General features: G+C 39.4%; 1 protein-coding gene and 1 pseudogene across 3 annotated transcripts in view; both read left to right on the top strand.

Annotated features, from left to right (window-relative positions):
* PPP1R42 (protein phosphatase 1 regulatory subunit 42) overlaps window positions 1-21,100 on the top strand; it is a 67,865-nt gene that overhangs the window by 31,661 nt on the left and 15,104 nt on the right. For 2 of the 3 annotated variants that reach the window (XR_007728319.1, XM_050802045.1), the window contains exons 7-8: window positions 10,630-10,747; window positions 17,328-17,459. Coding sequence is in view for 2 of the 3 variants with exons in the window: in XM_050802045.1 (XP_050658002.1) it covers window positions 10,630-10,747; window positions 17,328-17,459 (250 nt within the window). In the remaining variant the exon portion in view is untranslated. Of the gene's footprint in view, window positions 1-10,629; window positions 11,482-17,327; window positions 17,460-21,100 lie in introns of those variants that run through there. The other variant, XM_050802046.1, reaches the window with a different exon arrangement.
* Window positions 13,211-16,618, top strand: LOC126961514 (U4/U6 small nuclear ribonucleoprotein Prp3-like; annotated as a pseudogene).

Consider the following 21,100-nt stretch of genomic DNA (forward strand, 5'->3'; position numbering starts at 1 on the left):
TATGATTTTTAAAATTATCAGCAAACTGTAAATAGAAAGGAACTTAACCTGATAATAGGCATCTATATAAAATCTACATAACAAGATACTTAATGATGAAAGATTGAATGCTTTCCCTAAGATTAAGAATAAAGGAAGGATATTTGCTATACCACATTACTCAACCTTAGAGTTGCACCTGTCTTAGCCAGTGCAATAAGGCCAAAAAAATGAAACAATGACATTGCTAGAAAAGGAAGAAACAAAATGTTCTTTATTTGCAGACTACGTGATTGGGTACATATAAAATGATTAGAAATCCGCAAAAAGCTATTAGAACTTATGGAGTGTATTTAGCAAATCCATATGCTTAATGGCAAGGTCAATATGCAAAACGTAACTGTATTTCCATTGACTAGCAGTGAACAATTAGAAATGAAATTTTTTAAATTGGCATTTATAACTTCATCAAGATACATAAAATACTTAGGGATACATTTTTTAAACTATGTGCAAGAGCTGTACAATAAAAACACAAAATATTGGAAGAAATTAAAGAAGATCTACATAAATGAAGAGAGAGACCATTTTCATGTATTAGCAGATTGTATTCTAGTTTTGATTTTTTGTTTTAATAGACTTTTTTTCTGGTTTTGATTTTTTTATTTTAATAGACTTTATGATTTAGATTAATTTTAGATTCATAGAAAAATTAAAAGTACAGAGATTTCTCATATACTGCCTGGCCCTACACTTGCATGGTAGAAGATCTGTATTCTTAAAATGCTAATTCCTTCTCAATTGATCTATACATTCAACATAATCCCAATCAATATCTCAGATTCTTTTCTCTTGGAAATTGACAAATCAATCCTAAAATTTATAAGAAAGGGACCTAGAATACCAAAGCAACATTGGTAAAAAGAACCAATTGGTAAAACCATCATGGGCATGGTAACTCATGCTTATAATCCCAGTACCTTGGGAGGATGAGGCAGGAGGATTGCTTGAGCCCAGGATAGCAAGACCCCTTCTCTAAAAGATGTTTTTTTCTTTTTTTTTTTTTTTTTTTTTGAGACGGGGTCTTGCTCTGTCGCCCAGGCTGGAGTGCGGTGGCCCGATCTCAGCTCACTGCAAGCTTTGCCTCCCGGGTTCACGCCATTCTCCTGCCTCAGCCTCCCGAGTAGCTGGGACTACAGGCGCCCGCCACTATGCCTGACTAATTTTTTTGTATTTTTAGTAGAGACAGGGTTTCACCGTGTTAGCCAGGATGGTCTGATCTCCTGACCTCATGATCCGCCCGTCTCGGCCTCCCAAAGTGCTGGGATTACAGGCATGAGCCACCGTGCCCGGCCTAAAAGATGTTTTTTTAAAAAAAAATTAACTGGAAATGGTGGCCTATAGTACCAGCTACCCAAAAGGCTGAGGTGGGAGGATTGCATGAGCCCTGGAGGTCGTGGCTACAGTGGACCATGATTGTGCCACTGCACTTCAGCCTGGACAAGAGAGTGAGACCGTGTTTCTAAAAAAAAAAAAAAAAAAAAAGCGCGGCACAGTGGCTCACATCTGTAATCCTAGCTCTTTGGGAGGCTGAGGCTAGAGAATCACTTGAGCCCAGGAGTTTGGCACTCCATCTCTACAAAAAAAATTTGTTTTTTAATTAGCTGGGTGTGGTGGCACATGCCTGTGGTCCCAGCTACTCAGGAGGCTGAGGTGAGAGGATCTCATAAGCCCAGGAGATTGAGACAGCAGTGAGACATGATCACGGCACTGCACTCCAGCGTGGGTGTCAAAGTGAGATCCTTTCTCAAAAATAAAATAAATAAAATAAAATACATTTGGAGAACTTACCCTACCTGATTTCACAACTTTAAAGTTACGATAATAAAGACAATGTGGCATTGACATAGGGTAGCCATGAAGATTAAGGAAACAGAATAGTTTATAAATAAACTCACACATAGGGTCAATTGATTTTTAAGAGTCTCGCTCTGTTGCCCACGCTGGAGTGCAGTGGCACAATCTCAGCTCACTGCCACCTCCGCCTCCTGGGTTCAAGCAATTCTTCTGCCTCAGCTTCCCAAGTAACTGGGATTACAGGCACGTGCCACCACGCCCAGCCAATTTTTTATATTTTTGGTAGAGACAGGGTTTCAGCATGTTGGCCAGGCTCTTCCTGATCTCCTGACCTCCAGTGATCCACCTGCCTCAGCCTCCCAAAGTGCTAGAAATACAGGTGTAAGCCACCGCGCCCAGCCAAAAATCCCAATATTTCAATGGAAGAAGGGATAATGTTTTCAACAAATGGTGGAACAACTGGATATCCAAATAGAAAAAGTGAACCTTTACTCTTTACCCCATGCACAAAAATTTACTCAAAATGGATCATATCCAAATTTAACTGCTAAAATATAAAACTTCTAGAAAAAAAAAAATTTCTTTAAAAGAACACAAAAAGCACGACCCATAAAAATTGAGTATTTCACCTAAACAGGAGAGTAAACTAGGAAAAGGGAAGACATGGTATCTAGGAAACAGTAAAAAAGCTAAGGAAATTCACAGAAGTGAAGGTAAGTCTTAGGACAGCAGCTGTACGGTAGGCTAGAAGGCACCCAGCCCATGTTGCAACAGACTGAATTGTGGTAAGTACATAGAAAACTAAGAAATTAGGCAGTTTTTAACTCTGTGGAAAATAAGAAGCAATCCTAGTGTACTATGTAGTTTAGCTATGAACAAGACTTAATTGAGCTTAATAATATAGTCACTGAAAATTGGCCAGGTGCAGTGGCTCACATCTGTAATCCCAGCACTTTGGGAGGCCAAGGCAGGAGGATTGATTGAACTCACGAGTTCTAGACCAGCCTGGGAAAGATGGTGAAACCCTATCTCTACAAAAGTACAGAAACATTAGACAGGCGTGGTGGCGCATGCCTGAGTCCCAGCTATTCGGGAGGCTTCAGTGGGAGGATCGCTTGAGCCTGGAAGGTTAAAGCTGCAGTGAGCCATGATCATACACTGCACTCCAGCCTGGGTGACAGAATGAGACTCTGTCTCAAATAATAATAATAATAATAATAATACACTCAGTGAAAATTAATTAACAATGTTAGTATAACTCTACTGACATAGTGGGAGAAGGGAAATGTAGTAGAGGTTGGAGGCAGTACTTATGAGAATTAAATCATCATCTTTCTTAGTAGAAATTTAGTAGATAAATATCTAAGATTTAAAAATCAAAAATAGCCATTGTTATTTAGAAATGTGGACATAAATGTGTGTAGAAATAGCTGAAGAAGTTGAAAATGGTTTTGTTATGAGCCCTCACATACTCTTTAAGTTTTGTTATAAACCCTATGATCTTATTTGATATTTTAACTGTGTTGATTATCTCACTTTAATTTTTAACGTAATTTAAATAGAGAATGGTTGGTGAAGAAACTTGATTAATATAACCTTGTTATTGTGTATCACCATATCCTTCATTAGACTGAGTAGCTTTGAATGCAAGGAATTTTGATTTATTTACTTCAGGGTTACCCAGAGCCCAGCCCAGTGCTTGGCACATAGCAAGCACTTACTATATGTTTATAGAATGAATGAAGAAGGGCACAAAAAAATATTCTGGAGAAGGAATGCAAAACATTCACTGAGTTCCAGCTGTTGATATATACCAAAAGTTGCTTTCCCCCCGCATAGAGTGAAGATATCCAAAGAGTAAGAATAAAATCTTAAGTTCTTTTACTTCCACCATGAAGACACAAACAATTAAAAATGCCTGGACATAGCTTCTTGGCATTCTGAATATAGACATTGCCCGGGATATGTTTGAAATGTGCTTTTTGTGGTTCATTTTAAATAATATTCTGAAGGCTTAATCAAAGGGCATGTTGAAGCCTAGCATTAGAATATTAACTTGTTTTTCTGTTATGTATTCCTGGGGTCAGCATCTCTATATTTGGCTTTAATTTTTTTCCTTCTTTTTGTTCACTGACATTGTCCAAAAGCTACTGACATCAAATCCTGTGCTACAGGAAAAAAATCTCTCATGCCATACATAAGGTCACTGACATCCATCCTGAGTCGTCAGCAACAGACAGCTTTGTGCCATGGGAAAAAAGAAGTGGACATCATTAAAGAATCCTAACAAAACCACTGTAATTACCCAAGGTTTTCAGCACTTAGAGCAGCTGCTTTTATATGGACTTAGGTTCCTTAAGTGTACCTACAGAAAATACAGGAAATAACTAGTGTAGTTCTTACACAGGAAATTATCGTTTTAAAGTTATTACTTTTGCTGATAATTTACCATTATCTCCAAAAGTAAAAATACAAAATTTAAAATTAATATTCAAATGTGTTTTTAAAAGGAACCTTAGTCACACTCATTGTATTATTATAAATATTGTAATAGATTACTCCATACTATGAAAGTCCTGTTAATTAATATTGCAGATAGATTTTTGTGAAGTATTATAAACTAAAACATGTTAGTAATTTGTGTGTATTTACAAATTGTCTTCTTGTAGTCCTGTTCCATCAAACTGAATTTATATTTTTGGCATAGAAGACACATTTTTTAAGTGACTGCTTTAAGAGAATATGAAAAAATAATGATCCCTTAGGATGGTTAAACAACTTTGAATCTTTCAACCAAGATTCTTGTTTGAGAAAGGAAGATATTTAAGGAACACATGTAGCAAGGAAAAGTGCTACCAAGGGACTGAAATTCTTGAGCTCTGTGGAAAGAAAAGAGAGAACTGGGTCTCTGAGAAATATAGGCACTCTGAAACATGCCATGCCCTAGCTTACTGAGGGTCCTAGAGCCACAAGGGAGTGACTGCATTAGAGGCTGAGGTACAGGATATAGACCTGTAAGAAGCTGGGTAGCCAAGCAACTTTTGTCCCTCCTGCTGCTTGAGATTTCATTCCCTTGCCTCTCCTCACATCTTTAGACCCACGACTGTCAAGGACTCCTTACCACCAAGATCCTCTAACTCTGCCTTTGTCTCTGCTATTCCTTAATCCAAAACTGGTCCAGGGCAGGGACTTCTAGACAGGAGGATATAGAAGTGGAGAGAAGGGACAGAGGAGGAAATAGAAGAAAAGAGAAGATAGTCTTTCTTTTCTCTCTCTTTCCATGTCTGCAGCACCTTGAATTAGCAACTTCTTCAAAAATGGTTCCATCTTATTTCTCCCTATAATTCCTGTCCTGCTTCTAGCCTTAGGTCACCTGCCTCTCTCTCGTTCATTCATTTGTTCATTTATTCATTAATCTCTTATACATTCATTGAAAACACCTACTCCTACTATGTGGCAGTACTTGCTAGACAATGGGGGACACAAGAGTGAGCAGAAAACAGATACGATCCCTGGCTTTGAGGAATTCTCAACATTCAGGGGAAGAGAAACATTAAGCACATAATCATCCCAAAACAAATATAAAATTGCACAAGTACCACAAAAATGAAGTATGTGGCTCTGAGAGCCTATTATAAGAGAGGGATCTGTCCTAGTTAGAGAGGTCACTAAAGGCTTCTCTAAGGAAGGGACAGCTGAGCTCTGACAGAAAAGAAGCACTTATCAGGCAAAGAAAACAGCATGTGTCAAGGTCCTGGGGCAGGTTGGAGCATGGCAACTCTGAGGGATAAGAAGCTGAGATAGTGAAGGTAGAACATAGTACAGACGCCAGTGGGTAGATGGGCCACATAGGTCATGAAAGAGAGTTTTGTCTTTATCCTAAGAACAGTGAGGAGCCACTGGAGGTGTTTAAGCCAGGAGTGAAGTAACTGAAGATTAGCAGTTTGAAAAGATCTGCATGGCTACAGTGTGAAGAACAGCCTGGAAGAGGCCAGGCTAGTTACAAAGTGAGAGATGATGGAAACTTTAATAGGGTAGGGATGGAAATGGAATGGACAGATTGGAGAGCTGTTCAGGAAGTAAAATGGATAAGACTTGGTTGTGAGTTGGATATAGGGAGCATGGGAGGAGGAGAGGTCAAGAGTGATTCCTGGGCTTCTTGCCTTGCACAATGAGAAATAAAGAAGTCAAGAGTCAAGTTTGAGAGATCATGAGTTTTGGTAATGTAGGGTTTGAAGTGCCTTTGAAATGTTCCAGAGAAAATGTCAAGTACATAATTGGACATATGAGGCCAGAGCTCAGAGGATAGATAAATGTGAATCTTCAGTGTATTGTTTAAGTGGTCACTGAAACTACCATCATTCACAAGATTGCCTATAGTCAGGTGGGCAGAGAGTACAAAGAAATGCTCAGCTTGGCCTCCCAAATAATTTGGTTCTTCCTCTTTTGAATAGATGACCTTTATTTCCTTAGGGTAACAGAAGTTTGACTATTATCAATGTGGCCATTCTTTTTCTATAAAGGGCCTAAGTATAAATAGAGAAGGCAATGGGTTACAGGAGGCAAACTTTTTTCTAGCTATGATTTTACATTCTGTTGTGATCCAGGGAAGGGAAACAAACACTGTTTGAAAGGAATAAACATAGATTATAGAAAAGGAATCAAGTGAATTGGTCCCCAAGGTTCTCCCAGCAGGGACATATGCTCCTGCTCCCCAGTGGGAGCTCTCACTCTCTGGTAACGTCCTGATGCATTATGGCGAAGACTGTCCCTGCATAGATGTTCTTATAGCATTGCTTTTATTAGTTAGATGTTCTGTTAGTTAGATGTTTTATTTGTTAGTTGCTTCTATTAGTTAGATGTTTTATTAGTTAGATGTTCAGTTCTCAGTATATAGCTGAGATTAGTGGTTTGAAACGATCCACATGGCTACAATGTGAAGAACAGACTGGAAGAGACCAGGTTAGTTAGGAAGTGAGAGATGGTGGAAACTTTAATAGAGTTTTCCCCAATGTATGAAACAGCCTATTCATACATTAGAGATTTCTGTAGTCAGGGGTTTGTTACTTGTGGGATCAGAGATTCATGAAGGATCCATGGAGCCTGCAAGAATGTAGAATCACAAAGCCATGAAGGGAGTGATGAACAGGGTGCGATATTCTAAAGAATTGAGACTGAGAAAGTATGTGATTGGCAATGTGTGGATCAGTGATACGGTTAGCAATGCCTTTTCAGTGGCACCAGATTGCATGAGTGCCCAGTGGTTGAAGAAGCAACCAGCTGGTCTCCACACTATAGGCATGCAGTAGACTAGGCCAACTCCAAGTGGTGACCTAGACCAGCAGCAGCAGCAGCAGCAGAAATGCAGAATCTCAGCTTCTGTCTCAGACCTAACAAATCAGAACCTGCATTTAAATAAGATTACTCAGGATTCTTAAGCACACGAAAGTTTGAGAAGCATTAGTCCAGATCAGTCTTCAAGAAGTTTGGCAATGGTAGGTAAGAGACAAAATAAAATTCAGATAAGAGGGAGATACTAGAAATGGAAATGGAAGAGAGAGGAGAACCCAGGAAGAAAAGGCTGGGATCAAAAGAACTACTTAACCTGGGGAAAGAGGTGTGACTCTTCCTTTGTTGAGAAAAATGGAAAAGAAGAATGGAAGAGGAAGTGTGAAATCAAAGGCAGATAACTGAGAAAACTTGGTGGATGGATGACCCACTTCTCCTAAGTAAAACTGGTGGCAAGGTCAACCACTGGAGAGAAGGCAAAAGAGAGGTTTTAGGCCAAACAATATTTCATAGTTTAGAAACTCCTTTAACTTACAGGGCTCTAGTTAAGTGACATTTACTTTTGGTTAACATGTCTTTGCATGTTTTTCCTGTACCTCCTTTAAACAGATATTCATCAATGTATAAAAATTATTAAATACTTTAACAACAATTTACAACAAAACTTTTGCATTTGTACAAGTAATCTGATGAGGCTAAGCTGAGCCATGAACTTCACTAGGGCCAGCATTATATAGCTTGCTGACACTATTAACTCAAAGGAATATCATGGCTGAAAAATGTATACAATTTGAAGAACAAAAATAGTTTAATATTTACCTAAGTTTTGAAGTCTGTAAAGTTTGCTAAATCAATACAATGATCTGAAAAGTTCATCTCAAAGTCAGATATATTAGTGATTTACTTCATTGGTTTTCTGATGACCATTTATCATGAGGTATAGCATCTTCAGAATGAGGGAAATAAAAAACTTGACATATTTGCCTCTTATATGAACTAAATATCTGATTTATAAGACACAAATGAACAAACTTCTACGGCCTGTCATGTTTTCTCAGTTTCTAATTTATTCAACCTCTGCTCATTATTGATCCTGACAAGCAGAGTGACCCAAAGATAAATTTATTCATTCCACAGTTGAGTCAGGAACAAGCCAAAAATTATAGATTTTCCCAGGCAGATGATGACAGGCAGTCAGAGGGATGACAAATGGCTGTCTTTAGATTTAGTAAGGATGGTTGTTCCAGACATTGCCAATAAAGATTGGAGTATGCTGGTCAAATACAGGTTCATCAGCGGTCATCATTAATGGTAGAGAGAGCATTGCTGTGCTGCAGACGCCTATACAGGAGCTTAGGCATCAACCCTGCAGGGGAAATATAATTTGCTCCTCAGTATTTTGCAGCACTCCTCTAAGTGATAGCATGACATGATCATTTATCAAACAGAGACTGTCCAGAAAAGTGTCTGCTTCCTTTAGTAACTTATTGAAGAGAGGAAAGTGAAAGCTTTTTATTAAAGACAGGAAGGCAAAGACAGGAAGGCAATGAACAACCAGAGCGTATCCGAAGGGTAATCGTATTTCAGCAAAGGATTAGTTTAGTCTTAAATAAACATACACTGGAGGGAGTATGTCGAGGGTCATTTATCAAGTAAAGAACAATTAACAAAACTCTAAGCACTCTTTTATCTATATCAATTTGAAGTTCTGTAAGTGTTCTTATTAACTTTTAGATGATGGGCATCACATTCAACACTGTAAAAAATGTGATGCATAATCCCTTCCTTACAGGTTTCTAGAGTAAGAGAAATACAATGTAACTCTCACGTAAAATAAGGTAGTTATGGCTGTATTAAACACTGCCAAACAAATGCTGCTGGAGAAGGCATGTTCCAGAGCCCAGAACTGAAGGCTGAAGTTATAATTTATGAAGATAACTTTCTTATAAAAAGCCAACTACTTATTTGTCAATAGGTCAAGAAGTTTCTTCTTCCTTACTTAAAATGTTTTCACTCTCTGTTGACAAAACTTGAGAGAAAGGGAATTAGTTAAGAGGTAGCAGGGCAGGCAAACAGGCAGAGAACTAACACATTTATTACTTTCTTTGTTCCAGGCACTTTATATGCCATGGCAACTAATCTTAATTAACCTCAAGTTATAGATGAAGACATAGATTTGCCTAAGGTCACACAGTAAGCAGCAGTGCCAGGAAGTTTAGGATTGCCTTATTTAAAAAAAAAAAAAGTCTTATATTTTCACATAAATTATTTATTGGAATCCCTTAAAGTCTAGCGCAGACTAAATTTAGGGTATATATCCAAAGGAAGTGAAATTACTATTTTAAAAGCAACATGTGCACTCCCATGTTCTTTGCAGTAATATTCACAATAGCCAAGCTATGGAAACAACCTAAGTGCACTACTTTTGTTGAGTAATTCATAACAGATTAAATGCATCTGATATTAAAGATAAAGAACAGAACTTTGGCCACATATAAGAAATACTCAAAGTGTACTTCATTTTCATTAAATAGTAGTTAAGATAAAATACACTTTTTAGAAAGGGGGGAAGGGGAGAAAGCAAGAAATGACAGACAAGGTACTGGGGAAAGAGTGACATTGGATGGGAAAAGAAACTCAAATAGGGACAAAGAGGCTGTGAAAAAAGCAAACTGAGACAGTTAGTTCTTAAGTTCCGTTAATCTGTTTTCCTCACATTTACTTGGGTTGTAGACCACAGAATAACTTTATTATTCCTTGAAATATCAGTTAGCTGATTTTCTTCTTATAAACTATAAAAACATGTAAACATTTATGATATAATGTAAAACAAAATTGTACTCACAGTACAATTATGACAATTAAAAATATGTACCCTCCCAAAAGTCCCTATGCTCAAAAAAGATTAGACGGATACATAACAACATATTAAAAATGATCTTTGCATGATAAGCATACATATGATTTTTCCCCCTTTCTTCCATTTTTCCTTTTCGTAGGTGTTTGTTTTTGTTTTTGTTTTTTAACACTTAAAAAATTAATATGAATTATTTGTAAAATAAAAAGCAACAACACACATTGCTTACAATCGCAAGGGACTGCTTACTCACTACCCCTTAATTGCCTAATCTGTAAACTTCTATGAGCTACACTAAGAATAGGGCATCTTCCGCAGGAAAAAGTTTTTTCTGAGCTGCAGTGGGGGCCATTTAAGGGAGTATGACAGAGAACAGTTGTGTGGCCCTCAACTTAAGACCTCATTTTTTTGCCTTATCTTCAGTGCCTTCTATTATCAGTATAGATTGTTTTATTCAAAATTTATTTTAGAAGGTATTATTATGCACAAAATTTATTTAGAAGGTGTTATTATGCACCTTCTAAGTACCTGGCTCTGAGCTAGAATTCCATGAAAGCAGTAATTACCTTTAAAAACAATAACCGACATGCTAGAAGTATTGGTAAATATGAAATGCTTGTGCTTTGCTTTTTCTTCTCTAATTATAGGATTTGGAGTTTTTACTGAACAAGTTGATGAAGCTGTGGAAAATTGACCTAAATGGAAATCCTGTTTGTCTCAAACCAAAATACAGGGACAGACTGATACTGGTGTCCAAATCACTGGGTACATATTTATATTAATAAGAGAATGACAATTAGTTAATTTTTAGTTATTTTACCAGTAAGCTTTCAGAAATATGAATATGACATCTGGATCTGTGAAAACTGTCAACTTTAAATTCAATATTTTGAATAAGAGCAAAAGTTAAAATTGACAAATAAAGCATGAAAAACATCTGCTGTTCAGAAGTAATTAAAGCACCTGATACTTATTCCTTAAGGAGGATATTTTGCTATTACCAATAAAAATGGTTAGTCATAAATGTGTAGAACTTGCTGACCTTTTGCCAAACTTTCACTGGCACAAATCCTTTGATGATCCCAAGAGACTCCTTAGCTCTTGGTTCTGTAGATAAAATTGATCAAAGCTTTCATTGCTTGACATTTGCCAAATGTTACCCTAAGAACATACAGGAATCCCTTTCATTTGATAGGAGAGCTAAGTGAGGAGACCCTTTATGAGATCCTTACAAATAACATTCCTGAATATGCACCATACTGGGGGAAATGGACAAAAGCACTAGATTAATAGTGACCAAGTGACACAGCATCAGAAAGACACACAGTGACCTCTCACGAAGGCACTGGTTTGCTGTGTCCTTGTAAGAAGTCATTTTTATGTTTTATAGGTTACCCAGTCCTCACCAAACAGAGTGACAGTCCACATATTTGGTTTACTTAGCATGAGTGGAAGCAAATTTTGTATTGAGAGCAACTTATTAAAATGAAATAAATCTCATTAGGTCTATAATCTGGAATCCATTACCTGGCTCCCAGTCTTGAACCATTTTCACACCTATTAACTTCAAATAAGATCATTTGAGGCCGGCCGCGGTGGCTCACGCCTGTATTCCCAGCACTTTGGGAGGCCACGGCAGGTGGATTGCCTGAGCTCAGGAGTTCAAGACCAGTCTGGGCAACACAGTGAAACTTCATCTCTACTAAAATACAAAACAATAGCCGGGCGTGGCGGCGTGCACATATAATCCCAGCTACTCGGGAGGCTGAGACAGGAGAATCACTTGAACCTGGTAGGCGGAGGTTGCAGTGAGCCGCGATCATGCCATTGCACTCCACCCTGGGCGACGAAGTGAGAGAATATCTCAAAAAAAAAAAAAAAAAAAAAAGATCATTTGCTAAAAATCAGATGGAATCAGGTTAATGGAGGCACAGTTTCCTAGTCATTCCTCAGCTCTGCTTGGGAGATTAACATGAGAAAGAAGAGATTACAATAAAAGACTTAGAATTTTCATTCCTTATCTTTATAGTATATTTTAAAAGTATGTATTGATTACATATATCTCATCCAAAAATATACTAACAAGTTATATAATTATTAATAAAAATAGATCTGGAAAGACATCAATAAATATAAGTGGCTGGAAAAACTGAGCATCAAAGAATGACCTTTAGAGTAGAGGCGGGGTTTCACCACTTTGGCCAGGCTGGTCTCGAACTCCTGACCTCAAGTGATCCACCCGCCTTGGCCTCCCAAAAGCAGGGATTACAGGCATGAGCCACCGGCCCAGCCTGACACCACTGTTAAATTAGGGAGAAAAGGTTAAGGAAGGATGGCTAATTCTAGTTATCACGACTGTGAAAGGATTTACTTTCTATCAGAAAGACTGTGTTTAACACAAACGCAGAAGCCTCGCTCTTCATTCTAGCAGAATTTTGCTTTTGCACACTTATTCGCCATATGAGGAAAACTACAAGTAACCCAATTTCCGCTTCAGGAAGTTAAAGACATTAACTTGGCAGAAATAGGCTTAGTCCGGGAAACAGAAAGCAAGCAACTTGTTCAGGGAAACTTTTCAGTTCTGCGACGCATGCGCTCTGCCTCCAGGAAAGTGGCAAATACGGCTGCACGAATTGGCGGCCCGACCCTCCCTGGTCACATTTTGGGAGACAGCGGTGTGGCAGCGGCCGTGGCGATAGCGACGACAGGCCTAGGGCGGTCAGAAGGTTTCTGGTTCAGGTTTAACTTTCGGCTGCCGTCTCGGGGCTGAAGTTTGTGAGCTGTAGTATTGAGTCCCATTCGAGCTATTGTTCTCTTTTTCCTGAAAAATGGCACTAAGAGGGAGCTGGATGAGCTGAAACCATTGATCTTTTCACAGTCGTTGATAACTAGAATTAGACACTCCTTAACCTTTTCTTCCTAATTTATCAGTGATGTCAGGCTGGGCACAGTGGCTCACGCCTGTAATCCCAGCACTTTGGGAGGCTCCAAGGCGGATGAGAAGACAGTGAAGAGCGTGCTGGGTTTCTCAGAGCCTACAGTGGTCACAGCAGCATTGAACTGTGTGGGGAAGAGCATGGACAAGAAGGAGGCAGCCGATCATCTGATACCTTTTCTTGATGATTCTACTCTCCGATTTGTGGACAAACTGAGGCTGTAGGAGAAAGGCGGAAGCTCTAGGCATTCCAAGTCTAGCAGTGACTGAAGCAGAAAACGAGAGCTAAAGAAGGTGTTTGGTGATGACTCTTGAGATCTCTAAGGAATCATCAGGAGTAAAGAAGCAGCGAATACCCCGTTTTGAGGAGGTGGAAGAAGAGCCTGAGGTGATCCCTGGGCCTCCATCAGAGAGTCCTGGCATGCTGACTAAGCTCCAGATCAAACAGATGATGGACGCAGCAAAATGACATATGGAGGAGAGGAAAAAACAGCTACGCTTTATTAGCCCCCCTACACCTCAGCCAAAGACGCCTTCTTCCTCCCAACCAGAGCTACTTCCAATCGGCCACACTATTCTGCCCTCCCAGGCTGCCACTTTCATGAATGATGCCATTGAGAAGGCAAGGAAAGCAGCTGAACTACAAGCTCGAATCCAAGCCCGCGTGGCACTGAAGCCAGGACTCATCAGCAATGCCAACATGCTGGGCCTGGCTAATCTCCATGCCATGGGCATTGCTCCCCCAAAGGTGGAGTTAAAAGACCAAATTAAACCTACACCACTGATCCTAGATGATCAAGGGTGCACTGTAGATGCAACATGCAAGGAGATTGAGCTGACACACTGCATGCCTACTCCTGCCAATATTCGTGCTGTGAAGAGGGAACCATTCAAGCAACAGCTAAAAGAAAAACCATCAGAAGACATGGAGTCCAATATCTTTTTTGACCCTGAGTCTCCACTGTCGCTTCCCAGCGCCAGAAACGCACTTTTAAATTCCATGACAAGGGCAAATTTGAGAAGATTGCTCAGCAATTAAGAACAAAGGCTCAACTGGAGAAGCTTCAGGCAGAGATTTCACAAGCAGCTCAAAAAATAGGCATCCATACTTTGACTAGGCTTGCCTTCATTGCTCCTAGGAAGGAGCTAAAGGAAGTAGATATCCCTGAAATTGAGTGGTGGGACTCACATAATCCCCAATGGCTTTGACCTTACAGAGGAAAATCCCAAGAGAGAAGATTATTTTGGAATCACAAATCTTGTTGAACATCCAGCCCAGCTCAATCCTCCAGTCGACAATGACACACCAGTTACTCTGGGAGTGTATCTTACCAAGAAGGAACAGAAAAAACTTCAGAGACAGATAAGGAGGGAAGCACAGAAGGAACTACTAGAAAAAGTCAGACTGGGCCTGATGCCTCCTCCAGAACCCAAAGTGAGAATTCTAATTTGACGCAAGTATTAGGAACAGAAGCTGTTCAAGACTACACGAAGGTAGAAGTCCATGTCAGAGCTCAGATGGCAAAAAGACAGAAAGTGCATGAAGAGGTCAATTCTGCCTGAAAACTCACAGCAGAATAGAGAAAGGTCAAGAAAATTTAAAAGCTTAAGACATTTCACAGGGGTACACATATCTGTATATGGAGTTAGAAATTTGAGCACCGGCCGGGCGCGGTGGCTCAAGCCTGTAATCCCAGCACTTTGGGAGGCCGAGGCGGGCGGATCACGAGGTCAGGAGATCGAGACCATCCTGGCTAACACGGTGAAACCCCGTCTCTACTAAAAATACAAAAAGAAATTAGCCGGGCGTGGTGGCGGGCGCCTGTAGTCCCGGCTACTCCGGAGGCTTAGGCAGGAGAATGGCGTGAACCCGGAAGGCGGAGCTTGCAGTGAGCCGAGATCGCGCCACTGCACTCCAGTCTGGGCGACGGAGCGAGACTCCGTCTCAAAAAAAAAAAAAAGAAAAAAAAGAAATTTGAGCACCCCAGCCAAGAAGTTCAAGATTGAGATGGAGTTAGAAATTTGAGCACCCCAGCCAAGAAGTTCAAGATTGAGGCCACTGCTGGGCAACTGTACCTGACGGGGTGGTGGTACTGCACAAGGATGTCAACGTGGTAGTAGTGGAAGGGGGCCCCAAGGCCCAGAAGAAATGTAAGCATCTTAATGCTGCATCGGATAAAGTGGGATGAATGGACATCTAACACAAAGGGAGATGATCATGAGGAATCTAATGAGGAAGCTGTGAAGAAAACCAACAAATGTATACTATTCTGGGAGGGTACAGCCAAAGACCGGAGCTTTGGAGAGATGAAGTTTAAACAGTGTCCTACAGAGAACATAGCTTGTGAGCATTTCAGAAAGCATGGGGCTGAACATTACTGGAACCTTGCCCTAAGTGAATCTGCGTACAGTCCACTAATTCAGACTACTGCAAGCCCTTGCCTCTCCCCTCTTGCCTTTGTCTCTTCTGTCCTCTCATTTATTCTGTTTCCCAACCCACTCCCACTTGTATGATCTCAGAACTATGCCAAGCAGACATTGGGACAAAGGGAGAATATCTTGCTCCCTTCCCCAGTCAGCCTGGTGTTGCCCTTTATTCCCCTTATGTGCATATGATTAAAGAGGTTTTGTTAAAATAAATAATAAAAAAGATGACTTTTATTGTAAAGTTGTAAGTACTAAGATATTTGACAATTTCTTATGGTTTGGATAGTACTAGCATCTTCAGTGAAAAAAAAGTGCATGAAATAAGATATGGAGACAGTTTTACTTCTAGATTCTATAGTTCTAGTTTATATTCTTTGTTTCAACATTTTGTTTTGTACTTTGGGTATAACACAATATTATGGCTCATGTTTAAGTGGCAGTATTAATATTTTCAGTAGTACAACTAATAGTTTATCAGAATATTGTCATTATCCCTGAAATAATGTGTGATCTAATAAATTTTACTACATCCTTTCTACATTCTGGAATCTAGTGGATTACATGAATAATGAGAGAAAATATCTAATTTTCAAAACTACTATACATAAATTTCATTAGAAAAAAATCTATCAAGCAGAGTCCTATGGAAAGAAAGAAAAAAATTTTGAAGAAAAAAATCATCCTTCTATTAAATGAAGGTCATCTGTGTTCATGTAATTGAGGAAACAATATAGGCAATATAAAATAACCTTTAATAAGGGAATTGTTCAGTATTTCATAATATATCCACAAACAATAGAACACCAGCCATTAAAAACTGTATTTAAGGAAAAACATGGTAAAATATTCACAACACAATATTAAAAAGCAGGATGCAAAACTAATATAAATAGAGGATTCCAATTTTACATACATATATCGAAAATAAAAACATGCTAAGAAATATACAAAAGTGTTACCAGTGATTATTTCTCATTGGGGAATAATTTTTTTATTTTTTGTGTGTTTTCCAAATGTCTTACAACATGCAAAAATTATTTGTATAATTTATGAAGCTCAATTTCTATCACACCTCTGTAATCCCAGGGCTTTGGGAAGCCGAGGTGAGAGTATTGTTTGAGGCCAGGAATACAAGAGCAGCCTGGGCAACATAGTGAGATCCCACCTCTACAAAAAAAAATGTCTTTAATTATCCAGGCTTGGTGGCACATGGCTATTGTTCTAGCTACTCTGGAGGTTAAGGCAGGAGGCTCACTTAAGCTGAGGAGTTTTGAGGTTGCAATGAGCTAAGATCATGCCACTGCATTCCAGCCTGGATGGCAGAGTGAGATCCTGTCTCAAAAATAAATAAATAAATAAATAAACAAACATAATAAGGGGTATGGTCAGGCACGGTGGCTCATGCCTGTAATCCCAGCACTTTGGGAGGCCGATGCAGGCGGACTGCTTAAGCTCAGGAGTTTCAGGCCAGTCTGGGCAACATGGCAAGACCTTGTCTCTACTAAAAATACAAAAAAATAGCTGGGGATGGTGGTGCACACCTGTGGTCCCAGCGACTCGGGAGGCTGAGGTGGGAGGATCACTTGAGCCCCAGGGGGCAGAGGTTGTTGTAAGCCAAGATCACCCTATGCACTCCAGCCTGGATGACAGAGCGAGACCTTGTCTCCAAAAAAAAAAAAAAAAAAAAAAAAAAAGAAGGGGTATGGATAATAATTACGGAGCCTTTTAATGTTTTATTTGATGATATTTCCATTGTTTATAACAAGCATATGTTCTTTTTGGAATCAGAAAAAAATCTATAAATAAAATCTCAACAAAAGTACATACGTTGCGTAATTAACGTATTTTAAAAACAAATTTATTTCAGTCTATGGTGTAACTTAAGTTTCTGTGCTCTGAACCAGAATTGCATATTTTGACTTATGTTTATATGTATATATTGTATATATGTATATATTTTTAAATGTATGTATTTTTCTCCAGAATTTCTTGATGGAAAAGAAATTAAAAATATAGAAAGACAATTTCTAATGAATTGGAAAGCATCCAAAGACGCCAAGAAAATCAGCAAAAAAAGGAGCAGTAAAAATGAGGATGCAAGCAATTCACTCATAAGTAAGCACTCTGTCACTCATTAGGTGACTGCTCTTCTAGCAAAGGAAATATTCTAAGCAACAGAAAAATGCCAACAAATAAAATGTTTTTTGTTTAGTTTGTTGTTGTTTTATGGGTTTTTTTAAAACTTATTTACTTAGTTGTACATAAGTATAATTTGTCTTGTAATGGAAATTTTACCTATAATGTTTATGTAAATGGTAGCCACTGTGAACAACAGCTGTGTTTGGTTTTGTGTAGACATAGAGCCACAAGGGTAGGGAAAAATGTATAATTTTATATCTGGCAAAAGTGCATGATATCAGCTATGTAAATTGTGAAACCTAAGCCACTCGTATATTTGTTAAGTAACAGTGCAAAAAGGCCAGGCACGGAGGCTCACGCCTGTAATCCCAGCACTTTGGGAGGATGAGGAGGGTGGATCACCTGAAGTCAGGAGTTCAAGACCATCCTGGCCAACATGATGAAACCCTGTTTCTACTAAAAATACAAAAGATTAGCCGGGCATGGTGACAGGTACCTGTAATCCCAGCTACTTGGGAGGCTGAGGCAGTAGAATCGCTTGAACCCAGGAGGCGGAGGTTGCAGTGAGCCAAGATCGTGCCATTGCACTCCAGCCTGGGCAACAAGAGCAAAACTCCATCTCAAGAAAACAAAAAGGTGCAAAAATAACATTTTTTGTCAATATAGAAAATAAAAATATATCATGGCCACATCTGTGGACTGTCCCCCTTCTTATGCACATACTCCAACACCTGAAAATTTGGATTATAATATACCTAAAGTTGTGTTACAAAGGACATACCAACCTCCCTTGCCTAACTAATGCAACAAAATGTAACTAAGAGCAATGTGTAACAGTTATCTTCATTTTGGAGCATCCAAGAATTGACTAGTCTGGCCGGGCACAGTGGCTCATGCCTGTAATCCCAGCACTGTGGGAGGCTGAGACAGGCGGATCACCTGAGGTCAGGATTTCAAGACCATCCTGGCCAACATGGTGAAATCCCATCTCTACAAGAATACAAAAATTAACCAGCCATGATGGCAGGTGCCTGTAATCCCAGCTACTCGGGAAGCTAAGGCAGGAGAATCACTTGAACCTGAGAGGTGGAGATTGCAGTGAGCCAAGATTGCGCCATTGCACTCCAGCCTGGGCGACAGAGCAAGACTCCATCTTAAAGAAAAAAAAAGAAGAACTGCCTAGTCACAGATTTTTTAGCCCACAACGTTGCAATGAGCCCCTTCCTCCTTTCCATGATAGTGTTTGATTCTACGACTGACTAAGGGAGGGGATAAGGACATAGTGAAGGGGCTAGGCCAGGGAAATAGAAAAAGGGAAATGGGGACACTGTAGTGAGGTTTTATGCACAGATAGCATATCCTAGGAGCTCTGTCACTCTAGGACATGGTGTCTGACATGAGGAGGAATACAGGTGGAGAGGTATGGAGCTCTAGTGATTTTGCCATATCATGTTCACTGAATACAAACTATGGGGCCAAACGTGGTGGTTCACACCTGTAGTTCCAGCACTTTGGGAGGCTGAGGTGGGAGGATAGTTTCAGCCTAGGAGTTCAAGATCAGTTTGGGCAACATAGTGAAACCTCATCTATACAAAAAATATTTTAAAATTAGCCAGGCATGGTGGCATGTGCCTATCGTCCCAGCTACTTGGGAGGCTGAGGGAGGAGGATCACTGGAGCCTGGGAGATCAAGGCTGTGGTGAGCGTGATTGTGCCACTTCACTCCAGCCTGGGGAACAGAGCAAGACCGCATCTGAAAAAAATAAAGAATATAAACTATGGAAAATCATTAAGTAAAATGGGACTTTCTTAGTTAATAATATACTCATGAGTAAATTGCAATATACTGTGTTGTAATGTGAATTTCTCAAGATCTGAAACTTCTAAAATAGTCAGAAGGCATGATTCCTTTGTTCATTCCTGACTGGCTGTGAAGGGCAGAACTAGACCTAGAGTAAGGATTCTAGTATTTTATATATTTTCAGTATTACATCAAAGATGTCACTTTTTAAATATTTAATACCAGCCTCACCCCAGAATTGGGCCAATTCTAAAAATAATGTAGTTTCTTTCATTTTAACTGATTTCAAAAATTCTTCCTAATTTAGGGACAACTACATTAATTGTTAACTTCAAGGAAATTTGACAAAATAATATGTCTTTAAATTTACAACTTAAAAAAATTATAGTCTACTAACCAAAGCAATCTATACAATGCAATCCCTAAAAAAATACCAATGACATTCTTCACAGAAATAGAAAAAAAATCCTAAAATGTGTGTGGAACCCCAATAACCAAAACAATACTGGGCAAAACCAACAAAGCCAGAGCCACCACCTACTAGACTTCAAGGTATACAACAAAGCTATAGTAACTGAAACACCATGGTACTGGTATAAAAACAGAAAAATAGACTAGTAGAACAGAATAGAGAACCCAGAAACCAATCCACTTAGCTACAGCCAACTGATTTTTGACAAAGGTGCCAAGGACATACATTGGATCACAGCTCACTACAGCCTTGATCTCCCAGGCTCAAATGATCCTCCTGCCTCAGACTCCCAAGTAGCTGAGATGACAGGTGTGTGCAACCACACCCGGCTAATTTTAAAATACTTTTTGTAGAGATGAAGTCTCACTGTGTTGCCCAAGCTAATTTGGAACTCCTAGGCTCAAGCTATCCTCCTCCTCAATAAATGGTGATGGGAAAACTGGATATCCATATGCAGAAGAATGAAACTAGACCCTCAGCTATCACCCTATGCAAAAATCAACTCAGTATGAATCAAAGACCTAAATATAAGACCTGAAACTATAAAACTACTAGAAGAAAACAGAGGAAATGCTTCAGGACATTGGTCTGTGAAAAGATTTTATAATAGAACCTCAAAAGCACAGGCAACGAGAACAAAAATAAACAAATGGGGTATGTCAAACTAAAAAGCTTCTGCACAGCAAAGGGAACAATCAAGAGTGAAAAGACAACCTACAGAATGGGAAAAATATCTGTAAACTATTCATCTGACAGGATTATTATTCAGAATATACAAGAAACTGCAATATCTCAACAGCAAAAAAACAACAATCCAGTTTTAAAATGGGCAAAGGATCTGAACAGACATTTCTCAAAAGAAGACATATAAATGGCCAAGAAAAATATGCCCAATATCACTTAATCATCAGGAATGCAAATCAAAATCACAATGAGGTGTCATCTCATCCCAGTTAGGATGGTTATTAACAAAAAGACAAAAAATAACAACAGCTGGCCAGGCACAGTGCTCATGGCTGTAATCCCAGCACTTTGGGAGGCTGAGGTGGGTGGATCCCTTGAAGTCAGGAGTTCAAGAACAGCCTGGCCAACATGGTGAAACTCTGTCTCTACTGACAATACAAAAATTAGCCAGGCGTGGTGGTGCATGCCTGCAATTCCAACTACTCAGAAGGCTGAGGCACGAGAATCACTTGAACCAGGAGGCGGACATTGGCAGTGAGCCGAGATCACACCACTGCACTCTAGCCTGGGTAACAGAGCGAGACTTAGTCTCAAAAAATAAAAACCAAATGCTGGTGATATGGGTTGGCTGTGTCCCCACCCAAATCTCATCTTGAATTG

Source organism: Macaca thibetana, chromosome 8 (genome assembly GCF_024542745.1).
Source record: "Macaca thibetana thibetana isolate TM-01 chromosome 8, ASM2454274v1, whole genome shotgun sequence".
Taxonomy (NCBI): Eukaryota; Metazoa; Chordata; class Mammalia; order Primates; family Cercopithecidae; genus Macaca; species Macaca thibetana.